Source organism: Typha angustifolia, chromosome 3, assembly GCF_048772165.1.
Source record: "Typha angustifolia cultivar Huaian chromosome 3, ASM4877216v1, whole genome shotgun sequence".
In the NCBI taxonomy this organism is placed as follows: Eukaryota; Viridiplantae; Streptophyta; class Magnoliopsida; order Poales; family Typhaceae; genus Typha; species Typha angustifolia.
The window spans coordinates 920,159-940,599 of NC_133241.1; the positions used below are offsets into that span (position 1 = coordinate 920,159).

Below are 20,441 nucleotides of genomic sequence, written 5' to 3' on the forward strand. Positions count from 1 at the left end.
GCCATGGGGTCATGACTCAAATGAGTGTCTTACAAGAGCAAGACAAGGTGGGGCCTTTCTCCATTGAGCTCCAATCATGGGGGCATCGAAATCTTACACGCATCAAAACCAAATCTAGAGACTTTTATGTCGGTGAGACACAAATCTAATGGCGTACCGGACGCCTCTCCTCCCTCCCGCAGTAGTGGTGTTGCTGCTCTCTAAAGGGTGGTGAAGGGAAGAGATGCAGGTAGTAAGTAGTCCACAGCAAGGTGAAGGAGGAGGGGGGTGTGCTTTAGTGAAAGAAAGAAAGAAGGGCAAGTTGGCTTCTCTTTTGACACAAAGGGGGACAAGTGAGAAGTTGGCAAGCACGAGGAATTTTTGTTAACATGCATAGAACCATTAAATCTTAGCATGGGGTCCTTCCAAGGTTCACCCTCACCCCCACCCCCACCCCCAAAGATGTGATGTTGCTCCCCAAAAGCTCAAACCTGGTGACATGGAGCAGGAAGTATGAAGTCCTAAGTAATACGAGCATTTTCTCATTAAGATAAGATTGGTTGGAGTATGACAAGACTCTTAACATTAGCACTTTAAGAATAAATGTCAAATTTCTAGGTGACAGGAAAAAGTTTTACAGCAGCAGTAACAACAACGACAACAACAATAATAATAACAATATCTTTTCTTCTCAGTGGTTGGGTGTTCAAAATCAACTCAGTAATAATTTATGGTCTAATGAGGGAAGTTATGAGAGTTCCCACTCTCTCTCTCCAGAAACAACAACAAAAACAAGCCTTTATTCCAAACCGGAAACAACTTTTGACCTGGCATACAACAAATCTTACGCATCAACAGCTTTATCAAGTGAAATGTCAGCATTACCCTTATAGAGAATTTATTTCTAGAGGTGTTCAAAGAAAAGAAGAGACATTCCAAAGTTTCTTTTATATATATATATATATATATGTATGTATTTTTCGTGAGAAATAGAATAGACATTGGAGAATACTAGGCCACTGACATTGGCATGCACTTCTACCAATTTGTATTAGTAGACAATCCAAGTAAAGGTTTACCCACTACTTTGAAATGGGCATTTGCTTCCTTAATAATCTTGTTATGTTATTAAGCCCTAACTCAATGCGTTAATATCTTCTAGACTGGGACCATTCACCAAATTCTTTTAGCCCATAATTGATGTCCATTGATTATAAGCAATCAATGCAGCCAGGTCAATAATGTCTGCAGGTTTTCAGCCCTAACTGTATCGCATGTGACACTGTGGACAAATTCAAGGAATTGAACCTACAAATGTGGACTTTTCATTATACACCATAGTACGAAGAGTGCTGGCTAAATTGGTTTCACAAGATCTATTGGCGAGGAATTAAAACACGACTTTTTTTGAGTGTACGTGTTTACTTCTAAACAAGGACAATCATAAAATCAGTATGTCAATTTTCAACATCAAGAAAGCATTTCTAATGTACAGATCAAATCTTCACCTTGAAACATGGAGTGAGCTTAAAGTATAATGCACAGGAAATCCAAATGAAGGTAACAGAGGTACGTCAAGAAAGGATTGACTGCCTGAACCTTAAAAAAACGAAAGTCCGCAAGCAATACAGCTATAAAAAAAAGTCAAAAAAAATTGCTTGTAGAAGTATTTGCTCAATGTCACACAATCACATATCATAATTTAATCACACTATTATTTCTTCAACAGACATCAATGCAGCCTACCTATGACAGAAGAAATACATAACTTTGCCAGAATCCATTGAACAAAGACAGCCATTCTGACAATAGCAATGCTGGACCACAAAAGGCATGTTTGACGAGTGGCATGTGGAGGTTGATCGTACATTATCACCTCGTGCAGCTCGAAGGCAGTTGTGATCCTGCGTTGAACACGAGGCGATCAAATTAGAACCTGAAGGCAGCAGAATTATTTGCAGACAATATGATATACGTATCTTTCAATATGTACTCATAATTAGAGAAATAAAAGTATATGCGTAGAGGCGGGGCCAAAGTGAGAGGGTTTTCATTCTTATGGACCACCAAGTCAGAGTAAGTATAATAGAACTGGGACCAGTTCCAGCAACTCGGGATGGTCACTCTCCAAAGCATTTAAAGCAGCCTGTTGATGCAGCAGAAACTTTCAAATGACGTATAGACTGCAGCAACTAAGTCTGGTAGGACAGGGGGAAAAAACAACGACACTAAATATTCATGGAGAATGATGGGTCCAATGAACGTACATTTATAAAGTTCATCACTATTCTGATCATCATTATGGAGGAGCCAGCCTGGTTGAAAGATGTGCAAGCCACCCATGTGATGGGATAAAAAAAAATGGGCCCGCTTAGAACCAACTCATATTAAAACAGTCAGGAATCTACTGCTGCATTTTGGTAGCCCTTGTTTAGAAGTAACTCAAAATATTGTAATCATCAGTCGTTGCAGTTCTTTAATTGAGCAAGGCTCTTATACTGGAGCATTTCACTTCCCTAGCAATGTTGCTGTACTTGTAAATAGCAACGGGACTAAATAAGCCATCACAACAGTCAAATATGTCGAGCAGTTCCCAGAACAAGGAAAAGCCCGTGTCAAAGAATATATATCTTTAAGGACTCTTTAACATAGGTCCAACAGATGCATGAGAAATAGCACAGATTGACTAGGGCTCAGAACTCAAACCTGATCTAATATGACGACACTCTTTTCATGTTGAAGACAAGAATTTAGGTCGTGGGCTGGATCTGTAAATTAAACTGCTGTTAGATTGTGTAAAGCAAATTTATGGAGAATCTTAAACACAATCCATTGCATCATCCCATTCCTCTGTACATTGTGTTCTCTATGACAAATCATAAACTGGCTTTTGATAGCGTACACTCACCTTCGGCTGCAAGATTTTTTGGCTTTCACTGAAGTACTGATTTGGATGATTAATCCCAGTATCACATGAGGAGGCATGGATTGCTTCAAAGGTCAATGTGCAAGCTAACTGACATTGTTCAAAAATATTATTTGTTATAAAATATGAATGGGAGCAAAGGAATTTATCGAATTACCTGGGTAAAGTAAAAATGTGGGTTAGAAGTTAATACCTGGTAATGTCTATTCCGAACTTTATCCATTACATCATCAAGTGAGCGTCCTCCAACCCCCATTTTGCCAAGAGCAGCTCTCAGATTCTCCTCACTAAAAAAAAAAATCACAGTGAGGTCACAACCAATATAAAAGGGGAGAAAAAAGAATCATGTGCACTCATCACACTCAGATGCCTATATTTGCAAAGCTTTTTTTTTTCAGAAGTTTTGGGAAATGGCGATCACCGAGGTTGTGAGCTTTCACTCAAAAGCATCAAATACATTTCAGCCACACATTTCCTTTACTCAAAGTCTTGCTATTGTTCCCTTTAAAAGTGTATATTCATCATGTCTTCATCCACAGATATGTATAAGTATGTCTACGTGAAGATATGTAAAAAATCATACACTACACATCATCGGTCCAATTTTTCCAAGTCTTCTTCCCTTTGCTAGAAAATTTTAGGGAACTAAGATGGAAAAACAACCAGAAAAAGTAGCGTATAGCTGTATAACTGTTGGATTTTATCTCATACTTCCTTAAATGTCTCATTTTTATGCCATAGAGCTGCATTATAGAAGAACACCATATTAAATACAGATCTGGTAAACCTCTCGCAGCACATGTTATCATTATCCACTAGGGTACATTCTTTTATGGTATGTGCTTCCTCTGTTACTTCCTCTCCGATGTGCCATTTTCAATCTTTTATGTCTGATGTAAATTTGGTTGATCTGGGTTTTGTGGGTCCTGACGTTACTTAGTGTAATAACTGTCAGGAAGTGGCCAGGTGGTGTGTGCTATCATCTTGATTTCCTTCAACATTGTGTGCAAAAGAAATTTTGCTCTATTGAACGTGACCATTCACCAGTCCCTTATATTCCGCTTAAACTTGACATGGAGAGAATCTATGATCAGCTTAGCTGGGAGGCCATCACTAATGTTCTTCGTGCTATGCATTTTTCTGGAAAGTGGGTTGATTTAGATTTTTAGTTGTATTTCTTCCACCAGTTATTCCTTTTTGATAATGGGTCTATGACTTTCTAGTGTAAGGGCTTCTGAGGTATTCATCAAGATGATATGCTTTCTCCTTTTTTGTTCATTCTGTGTTCTCAGATCCTAACTTCCTTCTATAAGCCATGGCCCTCCTTTCAACAACTTGTAACAATCATATTCTATGTTGAAGCAAAGTAGAAAGAAGCCGTGCGTGATTGAAAGGATCCCCCACCCCACCCAACCTACTCCTTATATTCTCTAGAGAAGCAAATATCTACTCTAGGCCCACTTGCCTTTCTATGAAAGCAAGCAGCCCGATCCCCCGTTGAAATTTGTATATAAGATATTAGCGGTATTTTGCAAGTAGCTCCGAGAATTTGAACTTAAGGTGCGACTCCAGCGATCATTTAAATGATGCAATTGGCTTCCCTTAGCTCAAATTGGTGTCCTCTAGTCTAGTCGAGTCTAGTTAGTTAATTAGTTATATTTACTTATTGCTTAACTTTCAAATAAAGTAAATGTAAGCCCAACAGAGTGAATTGAACCCGATCCGCTATGATTCTACTCTATAAATAGGAGTGATCATGGGATAATTATATAAGTGGAATAATATTGACTTATTTATTATCTCGTCTTTATCTTCTATTGTAACTATTAGATCGTTTTTATTTTTGTAATAGTAGATTGTTGCCCTAGATCCATTCAAAACTTTCAAACTCTAGCCACCATCCTCCACCACAAGCCACCCTACTTTACGGCTGTTCACCACCACCCTTAGCCATCCACCACCTTTGAACGGCCGTCGCAATGTCAAATATTTACGAACTAGTCCAAAGTCGACATTCCCTCACTATTTTATTTATAACTTTTCACTCCGATCTTAGATTCATGTGAAATCAAAGCCATTAAATCCATAACTTGTTAACCAACCATAAAAATCTCACATTTCTTGCGTCCAAATCGGTCCGGATCTACTTCATTACATCCTACCCGATAGGTCTACATTCATCCCTAAATGCCATCAAGTACTCTTCATTTTCCCCATCATTCTTGTAACCATCACCTATTACCAGTGGAGGTGTGTCTGCATCCCCTAGAGTAGACAAGAAAGAAAGGATTTATCGAAGCAACCCCCTTGGTTCCAAACCCAATTGCTCACTTTCCTATATGAGCATTCGATACATGTTTAATAAGTGGAAGAGTCAAAGGGTCACTACTATAGACGTTCCCCCATAATCTAAGATTGATCATTTGAGGGTCCGTTGCAGTTCATTGTGTACTTACACACTAGGCTACCCTTCTCCAAAAAAATCTGCAGGACCACTTATCAGTTATCACTAGTCTTCAACCGAAGATGTTTATTGCACAAAAAGCAAAACAAATGCAACTAGGAGTTTCTATGAGAGAGTTCTAAACGAGGGATGCATCGTGTTAGCAGAATTATGTCACCTCCAATTGAGTGTTTAGGGGCTTGGGCATTCGTAACCTTCTAGTGACGCGTTAGGCTCTTCTTGCGACTAAGGCCTTTGAGCTCTTGGCTCCTTCAAACACTTTTTAAGGTAGGGGTGGCAAAATTTGACCCAACCCGATGACCCTATATGATAACTCGGCTCTTAAACGGGTTTAATTTTAGTATGATCTAATAGTCTTAGTATCAAGATTGAATATTCTGTATGCTCTATTGTTATTAGAATACCCTAAGAAGAATGTGCCCTTACTATTCCTAGTGTCAAATTTAGTCAAATATTCTCGATTACGCAAGATATAATATTTACTACCAAACACTCAAAATATTTAACACTGGGTTTCTTACCTTTTCACAATTCATATGCTATCATTTTTGGACCTGATCTTAAATAAATATAACTGATCATATGTACCGCTGTATTTGTCACTTCAGCCTAAAACCTTTGAGAAAATTTTTTAGCATGCAACATCACCCTCATCATTTCCTGCATAACATATTTCTTTCTCTCCACAATCTTATTCTATTGTGGAGTTATGGGTGTTGAAAATTTATGCTTAATACCAAGAGAATCACAGAACATAGAATAATTTTTATTTTCAAATTCTCTACCATCAGGTCGTAAATCAATCAACCTACCTAACCAGTTTAATAATTGGGTCGTGTTTGGGTTTATACTACTGACCCATTTTGACCTGTTTAAGTATATGAGTCGAATCAACCCGCCAACCCATTATATATATAAAATAACTAAAAAATAAAAATCCTAACTATTCCACCCTACCATACCGACTAACCCACTCTCCACTCTCTTGATCTCTCCAGTCGACGCATCCAAACTTTCAAAAAGGGGAAAAAAAAATTCGCCGTGCCTCATCTCTCTCTCCAATATCTCCAGCGCCTTTGTCAGTCACCATGTCACGATGCCTCCCACCTCCGCCTCCACTTGTTGTCTACCTCGAGCGGTGTCTAGTGCATACTGGCTGTCAAATCTTTTCAGCCGCCTCCATCTACCGCCTGCCATGGTGTCTTCCGCCTTTGTCAACCACCTGCAGTTTGCTTTCATCTCCCGTCTCCGTCTACCACCTGCCATCGAATCTCCTCACCATTTGACCTAAGCCCCTCACCCTCATCGGATCTCCTCACCATCTGCCCTAAGTTCCTAACTCTACCACTGCTTCCTGTTAAGCCCTTATCGCCACCGCTAACTACTAAGCCCTCATCACCATCGTCATCGCTGCCCACTAAGCCCTCATCGCCGCAACTGCCTACTGAGGTCTCATTGCTTTTCTTTAAAGGTATTTCTTTGGTTTAATTATTTCTTACAGGCCGAAAGTTTATCTATTTCCAAACTTAAAGCCTTGATATGAAAGATAAGTTATAATCTAGAAAGATCTTGGTAACCATTGAGAAAAAGATCAATTATAATCTAGAAAGATCTTGGTAATCATTGAGAAAAAAGATCAATTATAATCTAACTTTTGATCATGTTTGATGTTCTTCTAGTTTGAAGTTCCTATATTGGAAATGCAAACTTTATTGTATTGTAAAAAGACAAGGATCATGAGCATATCATAAATGATAAATGTAGTTCATTTTGTTTGCCTTTTCATTAACCTGACTGCTCAATGTGCTAGTAGCAAATCTTTAATGCAATGTTTTAGATCTGTTTAATTGGTTTGAAGTGTCTGATAAGTTTAATGCAATGTTTAAAGTGTATGATAAGTTTAACTACTTTATTTACTACATTGATCCATTTAATTATTATTTAACTAGTTTTATTTGCTTATTGTTTACTTGTTAGATCTATTTAATTAGTGCAATGGTTTACTTCAATATTAGATTTGTTTAATTACTACAATGTTTTTCTCACACCATAGTCCTATTAGTTTTTCATTACTTGTTAGATCTGTTTAATTACTGAGCATCAATATATGTGGTTATGGATGAGAATTACTAAGCTTTCGTTCCTATGTCATGATATTATTTCTCTTTGTTATGGATGATAGTGTGGAAAGAACTAAAGATAGAGAAAATATTTCTGAGGAGGTTCCTCCTCCCATGGTAGGTAGAGAGAACTCTAGTAATATAGGATAAGAAAGCAAACATCCAATGTTTGGGAAGTATTTAAAGAGCTTTCAAAAAAATAGGTTAAAGAGAGCTAAATGTAAACTGTGCGGTGTCGTATACATATCAAATAGCAAGTAGCGGACTGAAAATATGAAGCATCATATACTTATGTGTCCAAAATCAAAACTAAAGATATAGGCCAATTATTCCTTTGCTAAATAAGAAGGATCTATGTTTTTACAAATTTCTAAATTTGATCAACAGAGATACCGTGAATTGATAACAATGACAATTGTTAAGCATGAATTACTTTTTCAATTTGTTGATTATGAAGGAGTTAGAGTATCGCACAATTACTAAGGTCATACATATTAGCAGAAACACAGCTAAGGCAAATATTTTAAAAATATACAAAAAGGAGGACAAACTCAAAAACTGGTTATATTTTATTCATGGAAGAATCAATTTAATATCTAACTTGTGAACCTCCATAACTATAAATGGTTACCTATGTCTCACAGCACACTTTTTTTTATGAAAATTAGATATTGTAAAAAAAATTATAATTTTTTGTACAATGCCAACTCCACACACTATAATAGCTTTATCTAATAAAATTTGTACATTATTGACTAAATGGGTATAGAGAAAAAATATTTTTCATAACACTTCATAATGCCTCTGCAAATTATTCGTTTATTGAGTTGTTAATGAGCCAACTCACGCTGAATAATGTTTTATTATGTGATGATGATTTCTTTCATGTTCGTTGTTGTGCTCATATCCTTAACTTGATAATTCAAAAAGATCTAAAAGAAATAGATGATTTCATATTCAAAATCAGAGTGAACATCAAATATGTTAAAGGGTCACAAGTTTAAAAAAAAGGATTTATTACATGTGATAAACAAGTTTCTTTAAATAGTAGTAAAGGACCGAGGCAAGATGTGTCTATAAGATGGAATTCAACTTACATAATACTTGATTTCTTCATTTGTAGTTGAGTAATTTAAATTACAAGTATTGTACATCCCAAAAAGAATGGGATAAAGCTAAAAAAATTTGCAGGTTTTTGAAGTTATTATATGATATTATCTCTCTATTTTCAGGATCTATATATCCTACAGCAAATTTGTACTTTCCTAAAGTAGTCATGGTCCAATTGAATACATTAGAAGGTATGCAAAGCTCGAATAATTTTATTAATCATGTAGCACAAAAAAAAGGGCAAAGGAGGGACAAGCCAAACGGGCCCCGTGCGCACACCATCAACGCGTGCAGGATGGCTGGCCCTCAGACCGCCCGTCCTCTTCTTTATTTCTTCCCCTTCGGTCACTCCCCTCCCACTACCTTTCACCGAGCCTCCCCTCACCATTCAACCACTGACAAGATACTGTTTGCCGTGGCCAGAGCCGATGAACCCTACCATTGTCGGTAAATCCTCCCTCGCTCCCTCGTCTTTACTTTCGTATTTAGTGTAATGTTGTGGTACTTCAGCCGCTTACTTATGTATATCGAAAATGTAAGCTTTAGTTTTGCTCTCTCCTTTTTCTCTAGCTTTGTTTGGGATAGATCTGCCTCTAGATCTGATCCCCTTTTTGCACGTTGTACCTATCCATGTCTTTCTTTGCATGTAATTTAGTTTGTGTCATTCTATGGGGCTTCTAAACCTTCCTTTCTAATGCATTTCTTTGAAAAGAGAATATAAATATATTTTTTATATAATTTATTTATTCTTGTACCCTAGACATATTATATCCTGTTTTTTTTCTAGAATTTACCATATTCATGTATTTGTCGTATTTGTACTCTATATACGTGCTTCATTGCTCACGTCTTTCATCTATCCTCCTGTGGTGTACAAGGCCGCACGTGAGGTAGCTTGTTGGTTTGTTAGCTAACCACTTAAACTTTTAGGTCAACTAGTTATCTAACACTAATAGTAGATTTTGAGAGCTATTCAAGAAAAAGGTCAATAAAAAAAATTAATTTAGCAACTACTAGATTTCATGACAGAATAACACAAAGAGGATTAAGCATTTGTTACTAGAAGGAACTCTACATAAATCAATGAAGTTCAAAAAAAAAAAAAAAAAAACTGGACCTGAAATGTCGATAAGGGCAACCATGGTGATCACCAACACTAGGCGTTGATGAAATGATCTTTTGACAAGAGTATGGAGTGTAATCCTGATGCAGCCAAATAAGGCAACTAAAAATAAATCTTCAGAATAATTATAATAATAATTCTCGTGCTGCAAGGGTACTTACTGTTCTCTTTCCTTCTTTTCCATAATTATGGCGGATGCTATATGCATATTCTTTGTCGAACCTCTCAGCACCAACCTAACCAGAAAGGAAATGGAAATAATGGGCAATAGAAATAAAATTAACTAAAACTGAAAGCAATGGCCCTACAATTTCTAAGCGAACAAAATGCAGAATAAGCATGCTTAAGCCTTCATTCACTTCATGGATAACTTGTTTTCTTAATATAACCCCTTATTCCAGAATATCAACTAAACATCAAAATAGCGCTATTTTAAAATTTAAATATTATTCATTAAAATTACATCTTATACCACACAAACTAGTTACCAATTTACCCTTGATATATATCCTAAAATCTACTTTATATCAAATCAAAAAATATTTATCATCATACCATAAAAAAACAAAACACATTTTTCCTATATTTTTCTCACTTAATATCATATCAAAAATAACTATTACCTCCTTATTTTAAAATATAAGTGAACATAAGAATAATTATTCCTAAAATAACTATTTCTAGAATAAAGACCTCATTTTGATAATAACAAATAGGAATACATATTCTAAAATTGCTCTTATTTCCGAAGCAAACGAAGCCTCAAATATTCGCATCAAACAAACTCCAGCAGGCTTCTCCAATACAAAATGGTCCCTATACCATAAATAGTTGATAAACACTACCAACAAAATATTTTAGTATCAGGGAACTAGCATCACCTTTCTAGTGATGTTGAGGAATGGACTTATTATATTTTGGTTATGCATATTAATTTCATGTTCAAAATTGTGGTCTAATAATACACTGAATTTCCTATTTGATAATTTTGTTCCAACTCATCCTTTGGTTGGTTAGGTAGAATTTTGCCTTTCCTAGCAGCAGCTTGAGTCATCGTAGCTATCTCCCCCTTCGCCCTTCGCAACTTAAGTTAGATCCGCAAAACGAATTATTTTTTATCAACCTGACCCGACCTTCACCATCTTCTTCCTCCAGTTAGGGCATATGAGCAAGAGGATGAGGGAGATGGCAACGGCAAGGGTGATGCCAACAACGAGCGCTGAGGGCGAAGGGGAGTGATGACGATGAACACGATGACAAGTAGTCTCCTTCTCCTCTTTTCTCTCTCTTTTGCATGTGGTCAGTGATAGGTGGAGCCTCTACTCTTGCAGTAGAGCCGGCAAGTGTTGTTACACATACCGTGATGGCAGATGACCATCACAGGCCGTGCATCCTTGGTCCCTATGTAGCTGGCAAGAAAATATATAGAGTTAACTCAAGCAAAGGGTCCTTCATTCAACTCCTAGGCAGGGGCCTTGAAAGACAATCCCATCTTACCAAAAGTCTTAGTTCGTTCCATATTCAAATTGAATGCTAAAGAAAGTTCTAAGCCAAACATACAGCAAACAATCTAAAATCTGTATATGCTACTCTCATAAAACCCTATAATCAATATTTTCCTCCTAGTTCTTCAAAAAATTAATAGCAAAGGCCCGACTTGACTTAAGGATTCCTTGTTTTCATTCCAAAGGGCAAAAGGAAGGCAATCCTGATGGTCCTACACAATACTATGATAAATACAAAAAGAAAGACCCCAAGATGTATGAAGAAATCCTACAATCGGATTTCTAGATGTGATCTTTATATAACATAAAGAAATGACAAGTAAACCTATCCCTTATTAAACTATCAACAAGTACTATAGAAGTTTGGTGCAGGGCCTGTTCTCTGTCACAACAAGAGAGCAAAGAGCAACAAACAGGACTCATTAGGCTCCAGATGTTGGCAAAGTAGGTGGCACTTTTCAAGTATTGGGACATGGCGGATCTAAGATTACCTAAAGTACTTGAATAATGTAAATGATACTTGCACAAAAGCAGGTAAGTAGCAGTCACATGAACAATAGTTAATCATCTAATTTTGACAAAAGAAAATTTGTCTTGCTTATGATGACACATTAACCATTCCCATGAGTGGATTGATCTAACCCTTGATGATCTTAAAGGCTAAAGTTAGTTACTAAAATGGCATGCAATCTTAGATTAGTCGTAGCATACTCCAACCTATAATACAATCAGTCAACCCAAAATCTCAAGTTATTAGATAACAAACCAACAATGTATTAAATGCCTAAACATAGCCTCCTCACATGTGGGCTCCCATAACTACACATGGACAAATAATTAATAAGAGGATGCACAGCCTGTCTACACCACACTGGAATAATTTATATAGAACATAGGGAACAAATGGGCTGGAGGAGGTCTGAACTTTGAATTCCTGGCCTTCAGAAAAATTGGCTTTGGCACCATGTTCAATACCTTAACACAAGCAAACCTTGTTCTCATGTTTTAAACTGGCCATGACATGTTATCAACCTTGGAACTGTAAGAACTATATTTTAAATTCTCTAATGTGTGGCAGTCATTAGTATTTTCACTAAATAAGAAGACCTAAGTCACCTAACCACCAGAGGTCCTCTCGTTTTATGAGGAAAATCTACTAAGGACTGGACATATCTACAAAGGGCAAAAGGGTTTCGATTTGTCGGTGGAGTTTGCTCTTTCATTCCATGCATATTATTGTTTTCAGGATTCACAACAATCACAATCATGGATGCATGTTGCTAGAACAAGAACTAAACAAAAAAAACAGAACTAGTTATTTTAGATGTTAACGGTTGCACTAGCAGGATACAGTTGTAAATAGAAAACACAAGTCAGAGTAAATGTAAGTCATAGATATGCACATCTAGGCAACTATTGAGCAGTAACCTTCTTAGAGAACTCAGCTTTCCAAAATGCAAGAGCATCATCCAACTTTAGTCCAACACCCTACAACAGGAAAAATATTTATAAGGAAAGAAGAAAACATGTTAGGATAATAGACTCTAGCAGATCAAGATCAAAATGGGAAATGCTAGAGTACCTCATAAGAGTTAACCATGCCATCATTATGATTATGCTTCACCTTAAGATCAATTAACCTAATAACTTTTCTGTTTACTGAAAAAGTATTTCAAATCATGACACCTGACTTTTGCATTATGATCCCAGTTGATTAAAGAGAAAAAGAAAATATCGATGTAAACAATAGTATCTTCAATAGCTTACACCATATAAACAGTCTAGGGACAACATAGCATATGCTAGACTACCGCATACAAAAACACATGGGTTTCATATTTTTAAAATTCAAAATAATAAATAAGTAAATATAAGAATGGCTCTGAAACAAAATGTTTACCCTATGGAAGTAAACCGTTGCAATTCTCAGTAAACACAGAAGTTAAGCAACACATCCCAATACCCATATTTTTAGTGACAATACATCTATTGTCACTTATAATTTGCATATTACATGAGATCATAGTTGTATACTTCTCCTTTTTCATGTTCTGATTTACCTATTTTGCAAATGAACCACAAAACCATTCCCACACTTTCTTCAGAGTGGAAGTAATTATATGGTTTTCAAAACGATATGATTAGTACTAGGTAGCAGCTGTACAAATCACTAAAAAGAAAAAGGCAAGATTCAACCAAGGTCTTAAGTGCTAATGGTGACAAATATCAAGGTTCCAGCATGGAAACAAGGATGAACAATGATATAGAAAAGGTTTCTGGTGCACTACACTCCCACCAATGATTGGTCAGGGGAGGACAAGATGTCACAGCCTTATGTTTGTTACTGTAGATATTTCTGCGAGTAGAAACCACATCATCAGGGTGCATGGGATAAGTCTTAACAATCATAAAAGGAGATGCCCTTTCATTGACAAGGTAATGAAAGACAAAAGAATACACGTGAGAAAGTACCTTAAGGAACAAACCAAGTTGCATCCTCCCTCCATGCTTCAAATGATGATCTTCTCTTAACTTCATATTTGTGGCATGTAAAATAAAGGTGGATTAAGAGGAAGATAACTCATAGGAGATGTCCCAAAGGAGAAATTTCTTAGAATGACAGTAAAATATGAAGCTCAAATAAGTAGTACCTTCTCAAATAAATGGTGCATGCAAAGAGGAAACGATTTATTAGCCAGTTGATCAATGTCCTTCAAAGATATTTCAGCAACTATTTTTGACTGCAAGTGATACTGAAAAAGTCAGAGAAGAAAAGTACAATTAAATCTATTCAACTTAAGGTGACACTGACATAATACCTCAGAATAATCAGGCCCCAAATAACTGTTGCTCAATGCTTCAACAATCTGAAAAATAAAATTAAGGATTATCAACCACTCAAGCAAACAAGTGAACTCAAAGAATACCGACTACAAGATGGAGACCAGACGATACTCACAGGAGTCAACCTATCCTTCTCTTGATCTCTAATCGTAGATGTCCATTTTCTGCTAGAAGTGCCCAAGTTAATAACAAATTAGGGAAAACAAACACTTGTATGTCCATATAAGAAAATTTGAACAAAATATGTATCCCTCATTCATTGCATAAATAAAGGTTAAAAAATAATTGACAAAGCAGTTAACACTTGACTAAGGTTCCAAGTATTAGGATCAGGATTGGCTGTCTAAAAACACGATACATATTAACGGTATCAATAGTATTAGCAATATCGGTCCTATGTATCAGCTTGTATCTTAAAATAATTGTTAAAATACAGAAAAAATTCCAAAATTATTAGAAAAAATAATAATAATATATAAATATAAACTATTTGTATATAAAGTCTAGAAATAAAAAATATATATTTCTTACCTTCTCTCCCACTACCTGTCTCTCTCGTATTAACTCTCTCCCTTAAAAAGAAGAAACTCTCTCTCCCTCATCCTCTCCCTCTCATTCTCCCTCTTCGACTACCTCCTCTCACCCTTTCTGATTCTCTCCTCTCTCTAATTAACTCCCTCTCCCTTAAAAAAAAAACTCTCCTTCATCCTCTCCCTCGCCCTCGCTTTCTCCCTCTCTGACTACCTCCTCTCTCCCTATCCAATGCCCTCCTCTCTATCTTCCCCCTAGCAATCTCACTCTTCCTCTCACACTCCCCCTCTAAGCCGATACTTCTCTGACATAGTTTTGGCCTCCATCAACATTTAGCAAAATCTTCCAACGTAGATTCGACTCCATCGACCTCCGACGACCTTAGATACGCTATTTTTTTCCTTCATTCTCTCACTCTCTCTTCGACGAGCTATCTTTCTCTCTCACGCTCTCCTCTCTTTATCCCTTTCTCTCTCCTAACTTCGATTTGTTTTGGCCGATCCAGCTAATGCCAAGCCAAAACCAGTCATTAGACTGATTTAGGCCCCAATCCATTTCGATCGATTCCACTCGGAATCAGCGCTTCTATGCACTTGACACTATAGTGGCACAAACAAGAAATAGAACATGTGTAATACATACATTAGTATAATCACATGCAAATAAGTTAAGACACCTCCATATTTTGTCATGTTGACCATGAAGTCACAAGTTCCCTATGACAGAATATATGATCCTAGTAATAGTACCAACTAAAATTTACTCTCTAACTTGTCCATTAGTAGCATCAAGAATTATGAAGTTTCAAATCCTTAACAGCCCATCCTTAAAGCAAGAGTCAAGAGTCATGTTCTCAAGTTTGAACAATTGCTGAACACAAACAGTCAACAGTAGTTAATGAAGGTAATTCAAAAAAATTAGGTACAATGAGAAGTGTTTGAATGCAAATGATACAAGATCTAGGAGAAAGAGAACTTTTCTTGAACAGTTGCAACCCCCTTTTCCTTGGATATACTAAAATGGGTAATCAAGTGGCAAAAGAAAACATCATCAAACTGTAGCAAGTACTACTTCACACAAATGCTCCCTAACATCTCACCATGAATTTCTTCAGAGCATCACTTCACAAATCTCCCAATCTACCTGCTCACTTGCTCTTCGGTGACTGATCTAATCACATATAAGAATAACAAGAGAACAAGTCTAACTAACAGCAATGCAGATGGAAACTAAATATTTCAAACACCAAAAGTCCAATATATTGGCCATTTGTTGCCAATATCTGAATGGAAATACATTTACCAAGGTTTATGCAAGATCACTCATGTCATTTCTCCATTGCATAAGGATACATAGCATTGATCATGAAAATTCATTATACTAGCATTGGAAGAGTATCTTTCTAAGGAATGAAGTAGCAATATGCTGCCATGAGTCCATGGGAACCCAGACTTTATGCTGGTCAATTGCCATGTATCTTCTGTAAGTGATGAGAAAAGAGATGCTCTAAATCAAGTATAAGTTACTGTTGAAGGAAGACTTGTTACAAATAATTCATCTAGCGATCCATGAAAAAGCTAAAGAAACTACAGAATACTGAAATAGCATAAAAGTTATACACATACAAACTGTGCAGTAGTATTTGTAGCTCCAAAAGTTGCAAAAGCAATTATCTCTATTGCCTAACTTTATCTCATAACAAAATGAGACACGGAAATAAATGATGGGAAACTCATGCATCAAAGAACATTTATAATTAGATATGGAATACCTATTAGTTAACACAAGAGCCTTGGAAATCTTGCACCGAAATTGAGTGACGACAAGGGAAACCACCTAACAGAAGATCAAAAGAAAGTTACAATAAGAAGCATTTTCTGATTCAACTGATGGAAATCAAGAGGTATACCATGCACCTGATTCATGGGAACATAAGCATAACCTTTCAGGATGTATACTCTGCGGCTGGCAACCAATTCAGCAACTTCTTCAAAAGGTACCTTCATTCAATATAATCCAGCTGGAGCAAAATCAGGTTATATTCTTTGGAATAAATATTGACTTATTGAAACCAGAGAAAAGTAGATGGGTATCAAACCTTGAAGAAAACAGTATCGGCTGCAAAACAGAAAAGTAATATCAGTCTAGTTGATAAAATGATAACCTGATGTCCCAGCTTCAGGGTCGTATAAGCACTCAAAATACATAGAAATCTTAAGTGATTCATGTGCCTCAGAAGAAAAGGAGTTTTAGTTATAACTTCACTGGTACTATGTACAAGACAACTGAACTTCCAACATGTATGAACTTTGAATCAAGCTTTACAAAAATACCTTACCTAATCAAAGGCCCTTCAGTACAAAATCTAGCAAAGCAGATTAAAGTAGGCAAGTTTAATTTGTGTATAGACATGTAGGTATATATGAATTCATTGAGAACCTATAAAGAAACTTAATTGGAAGGAAATTGTCAATGGTAGAAGCCACTCTGATACAAATCGATGAAACAGGCCACCTAGCACAATAGAGAAGTGCATTAAAAATGGTTGAATGAAGAAAAAAAGTTTCATGATAGAATAGAGCTACTGGAATGGATAATACATTATAGTCCTTAGATTCCAACTAGCTGACAAATGTAACTTTCGTTAGCACCAAAAGTAGAAATATTACCCAGCCAAATTTGAAGAGTGATAAACTAAATTTTCTCAACAAATATCAGCCTGGCGAAACTAATTCCTAGTACAGTAAAAGGAGAAGATTAAGGAACATAAGAATGTTTTGATTAACACCAAGATCAAAATGTCTTGTTTTCAATCAAAAATATCTTAAGCACCAAAGCTGGATATCCTGATATAAGAAATAAAAAACTATGAACTTCTTCGATGAATATATATGAAGCCACACATGCATTCCAAACAGCGATCACATAATTAGTAATTTTGCAGACCAGCTAGCTATTAGGAATATGAGAGTTGATCAATAATCAACACATACCATTTGAAGGTTGACCAATAGAGCGTGCAACTTGGCCCAATTTGTCCTTCACAGTCTATACGACAGAAAACCAAAAAGGAACAGTTCATTTAACTCAAGGTAACAAAGGAATTATCACCATAACTAAATCACGATACTGAAATACAAGAAGTAGTCCAGTCATCTTGACAGAATTGATATACCTCAAACTCTGCGTGACTTAGTGCTTTGTAAGGGAGCTGGAATTCAGTCATGAGCCTCCTCTGCAGCATAAAAGAAACACATTTAGCCACAATCAAACAAAACGTTCAAAACTATGCCCTATTCTTGGAAGGTTAGAGAACCCACCTGTGATTCAGTGCTTTCAAGACGAAAGCGATAGCGAAAGAGCATGGTCTCCATCAAAAGAAACCACTTCCTCAATTCCTCTCTACAATTTCCCAAAATACTAAATCAATAACAACATATGCAAAGTTCAAACACTAACCAACTCTCAATAATACAACACTCACGTTCTACAATACACAAGGCGAAGCACAAAGTGTGATATTATATCCTTATTCAAAACCTCATCCAGATCTTGATGCCTCATGTTCGTTCTCCACAGCTCATCTACCTAAATTTACACAGAAAGGAATATCAAACTACTTACAAACAACTGACCAATTCGATTTTGAACTCAAGTAATGCCAAAATTACCAAATTTTCCATCTCATCCGGCTTCTTTCCACGGGACAAGCCATCCGAGATCCCTTTCAGAACTGCACCGAACAAATTTAATAACCGAATGGGATCGAATCAAGCCCTAATGGAAATGGAAATGGAAATGGAAACAAGAAATCTAATCTGGAGATCTAGTAGGGTTTACCACGGAGGCGATCGATGGCGTAGAGCTCGAAATCTTCGAGGCGCACTTCGAGATGAGGAGCAGAGCGGTACAGAGAGAGGCTCGGGGCGGCGATGGCGACGGGCTTCCTCTCGGATCGCACGATCTCCATTAGCGAAGTGGTTTCTGGGAGCGAGGGAGGACGGCTGGGGTTTTACATGCCGGTGGGATTTGGCGGGAAGCGCTTCCTACTCGGTCAGAGTTGAAACGAGTCGACTCGGAATATGGATGTAGTAGAATTTTTTAAGGGTTTAGTAACACCTTGTTAAGAGTTAGTAATTTTAATCGAAATCCAATTGCCAGGCTGTCCAAGGGACCAAAGCTACACTATTATTAAGCTAAACTCGAGAGGCAACGCCCTAATTAAATCAGACTTAAATTAATCATCGTTTAATTGTTATAATGGTAAAGGCATAATAGACTGTCACTTTTGTGGGCTTTTGGGATAGTAAAAGCCACTTGTGGCTTTATTAGTTAAGAATACAGAAGAACTGATATTAATCTTATCCTTAGTCTCCTAGCATGCATCTCTTTCATATTGTGTATATATATATATTTGCCTTTATATTAAGTCTTAATCCTTCTGCTTGCGAAAATTTTAATTTTAGTGTATTAAAAGTATTAAAAAAATGAGAGCTTTACAAAGTTGCCTGGTATTCTCTAAATTATGTCTAATTTCTCATTTATTATCTCGGTATTACATATTTCAGTGATCACCTTGCTTTGTAAAGAAATTGGAGTGCCACGTAGATTAGCTAACAGATCAAAGTGTTAAGTAATACTAAGAAAACAACTATTAACTATTTTATTCTTACCTTTTTTTGGTTCTTTTTCTAAAATATTAAAATAAATTTGATTGCACAATATTAATAGCATAATTATTGTAAGCTTGATGTGTGTACTTTAGAAAGGACAAAAAAGCTAATAATAGTATCGGCTATTTGTTACGAATTGGTCTAATTCGATCCGCAACAGTTTTGGACTCGATGAAACTCGTAACTTCCAAAGAGATCTGCGAACAATCTAATTGACGGATCTTTCTGAATTTTAGATATGTTTGTTGCTCTTAGAGAGAGCTTTCTAATAAATCCAAGATCACAGAATTTAGACGGTTAAATCTCAATATATCGACCAAATAGTTGCCCAGGGTCAATTAGATCCTAACTTAATAGCCCTCCAATAGTTAGATAGATGCTAGGTTTACTCTTTGGTGTGAAGGAGAAAAAGCGGTTATAGAAGAGGGGAGTTAAAAGCTGAAAGAGGCTAACCAAAGGCTTGAGCGGTGAAAGAAGGGATAAAACAGAGAGTGTAAATGGCTAAAGACAAGTTGAGAGGAAGATAAAAGTCAAAGCCAATTCAATTATCCAAGATTAACTCAAATTAGGGTTTCTTCTATATATTTATAGAGGGCTCCCTATAAACTCATTAACTAAATTAAACGACTCTAACAAACCCTATTAAAACCATAACTTTTGCCACAATGCATGCGTTTAAGGGTGGCAATCGAGTCGGGTTAAGCGAGTTCGAGTCGGGTCAGATTCGGGTTGGGTCAACTTTACCCTAACACGAACACGGCCCGATTAATAAACGGGTTGTATTTATTAGACACGAACATGACCTGATTATTAAATGGATAACACAACACGACCCGTCTAACCCGTTTAATAAACGGGTCATGTTAACACGACCTGCCTAACCTATTAAATAAACGGGTCATCTTAACATGACCCATCTAACCCGATTACCCCGTATAAAATTTATTAATTTATTCTATATAAATAATGTGTTAAACAAACAAACAAACAAATTAACCTATTATCATCTCAAAACTCATTCAAACATAAAGCTCAAGTAATTAAAGCAATCGATGTTCAACAATCATTTCCTTCTTTCGTCCACAATAACAATTCCTTTAGTAATTAAAGCTGCAGTAGGCTTTGGTGCACTAAAAGCACTAAAGGTTCCAGCTAATATGGAGTTT

The 20,441-nt window shown here is 36.5% G+C and overlaps 1 protein-coding gene across 3 annotated transcripts; it reads right to left on the bottom strand.

Annotated features, from left to right (window-relative positions):
• Positions 1-1,535: 1,535 nt before the first annotated feature.
• On the bottom strand, positions 1,536-18,666 carry LOC140758098 (probable DNA primase large subunit). 3 transcript variants are annotated; one of them, XR_012104074.1, is made up of 21 exons: positions 18,443-18,666; positions 18,274-18,335; positions 18,087-18,190; positions 17,923-18,004; positions 17,778-17,837; positions 17,596-17,650; positions 16,701-16,720; positions 16,519-16,602; positions 16,374-16,438; positions 14,187-14,238; positions 14,047-14,094; positions 13,879-13,968; positions 13,700-13,759; positions 12,656-12,715; positions 9,884-9,958; positions 9,717-9,802; positions 3,099-3,192; positions 2,888-2,995; positions 2,686-2,747; positions 2,247-2,507; positions 1,890-2,125 (listed from the first exon to the last, which is right to left on the bottom strand). XR_012104074.1 is itself a non-coding variant. In XM_073094127.1 (20 exons), the coding sequence occupies exons 1-19, from the start codon at positions 18,570-18,572 to the stop codon at positions 2,730-2,732; spliced, it is 1,353 nt and encodes a 450-aa protein (XP_072950228.1). In that variant the 5' UTR covers positions 18,573-18,666; the 3' UTR covers positions 1,536-1,883; positions 2,686-2,729. The 3 variants fall into 3 exon arrangements, 2 of the variants coding, with proteins under 2 accessions (XP_072950228.1, XP_072950229.1); XM_073094127.1 differs by lacking the exons at positions 1,890-2,125; positions 2,247-2,507 and adding an exon at positions 1,536-1,883; XM_073094128.1 differs by lacking the exons at positions 1,890-2,125; positions 2,247-2,507 and adding an exon at positions 1,538-1,883 and having other exon boundaries at positions 14,187-14,235; positions 18,443-18,664.
• Positions 18,667-20,441: the final 1,775 nt, after the last annotated feature.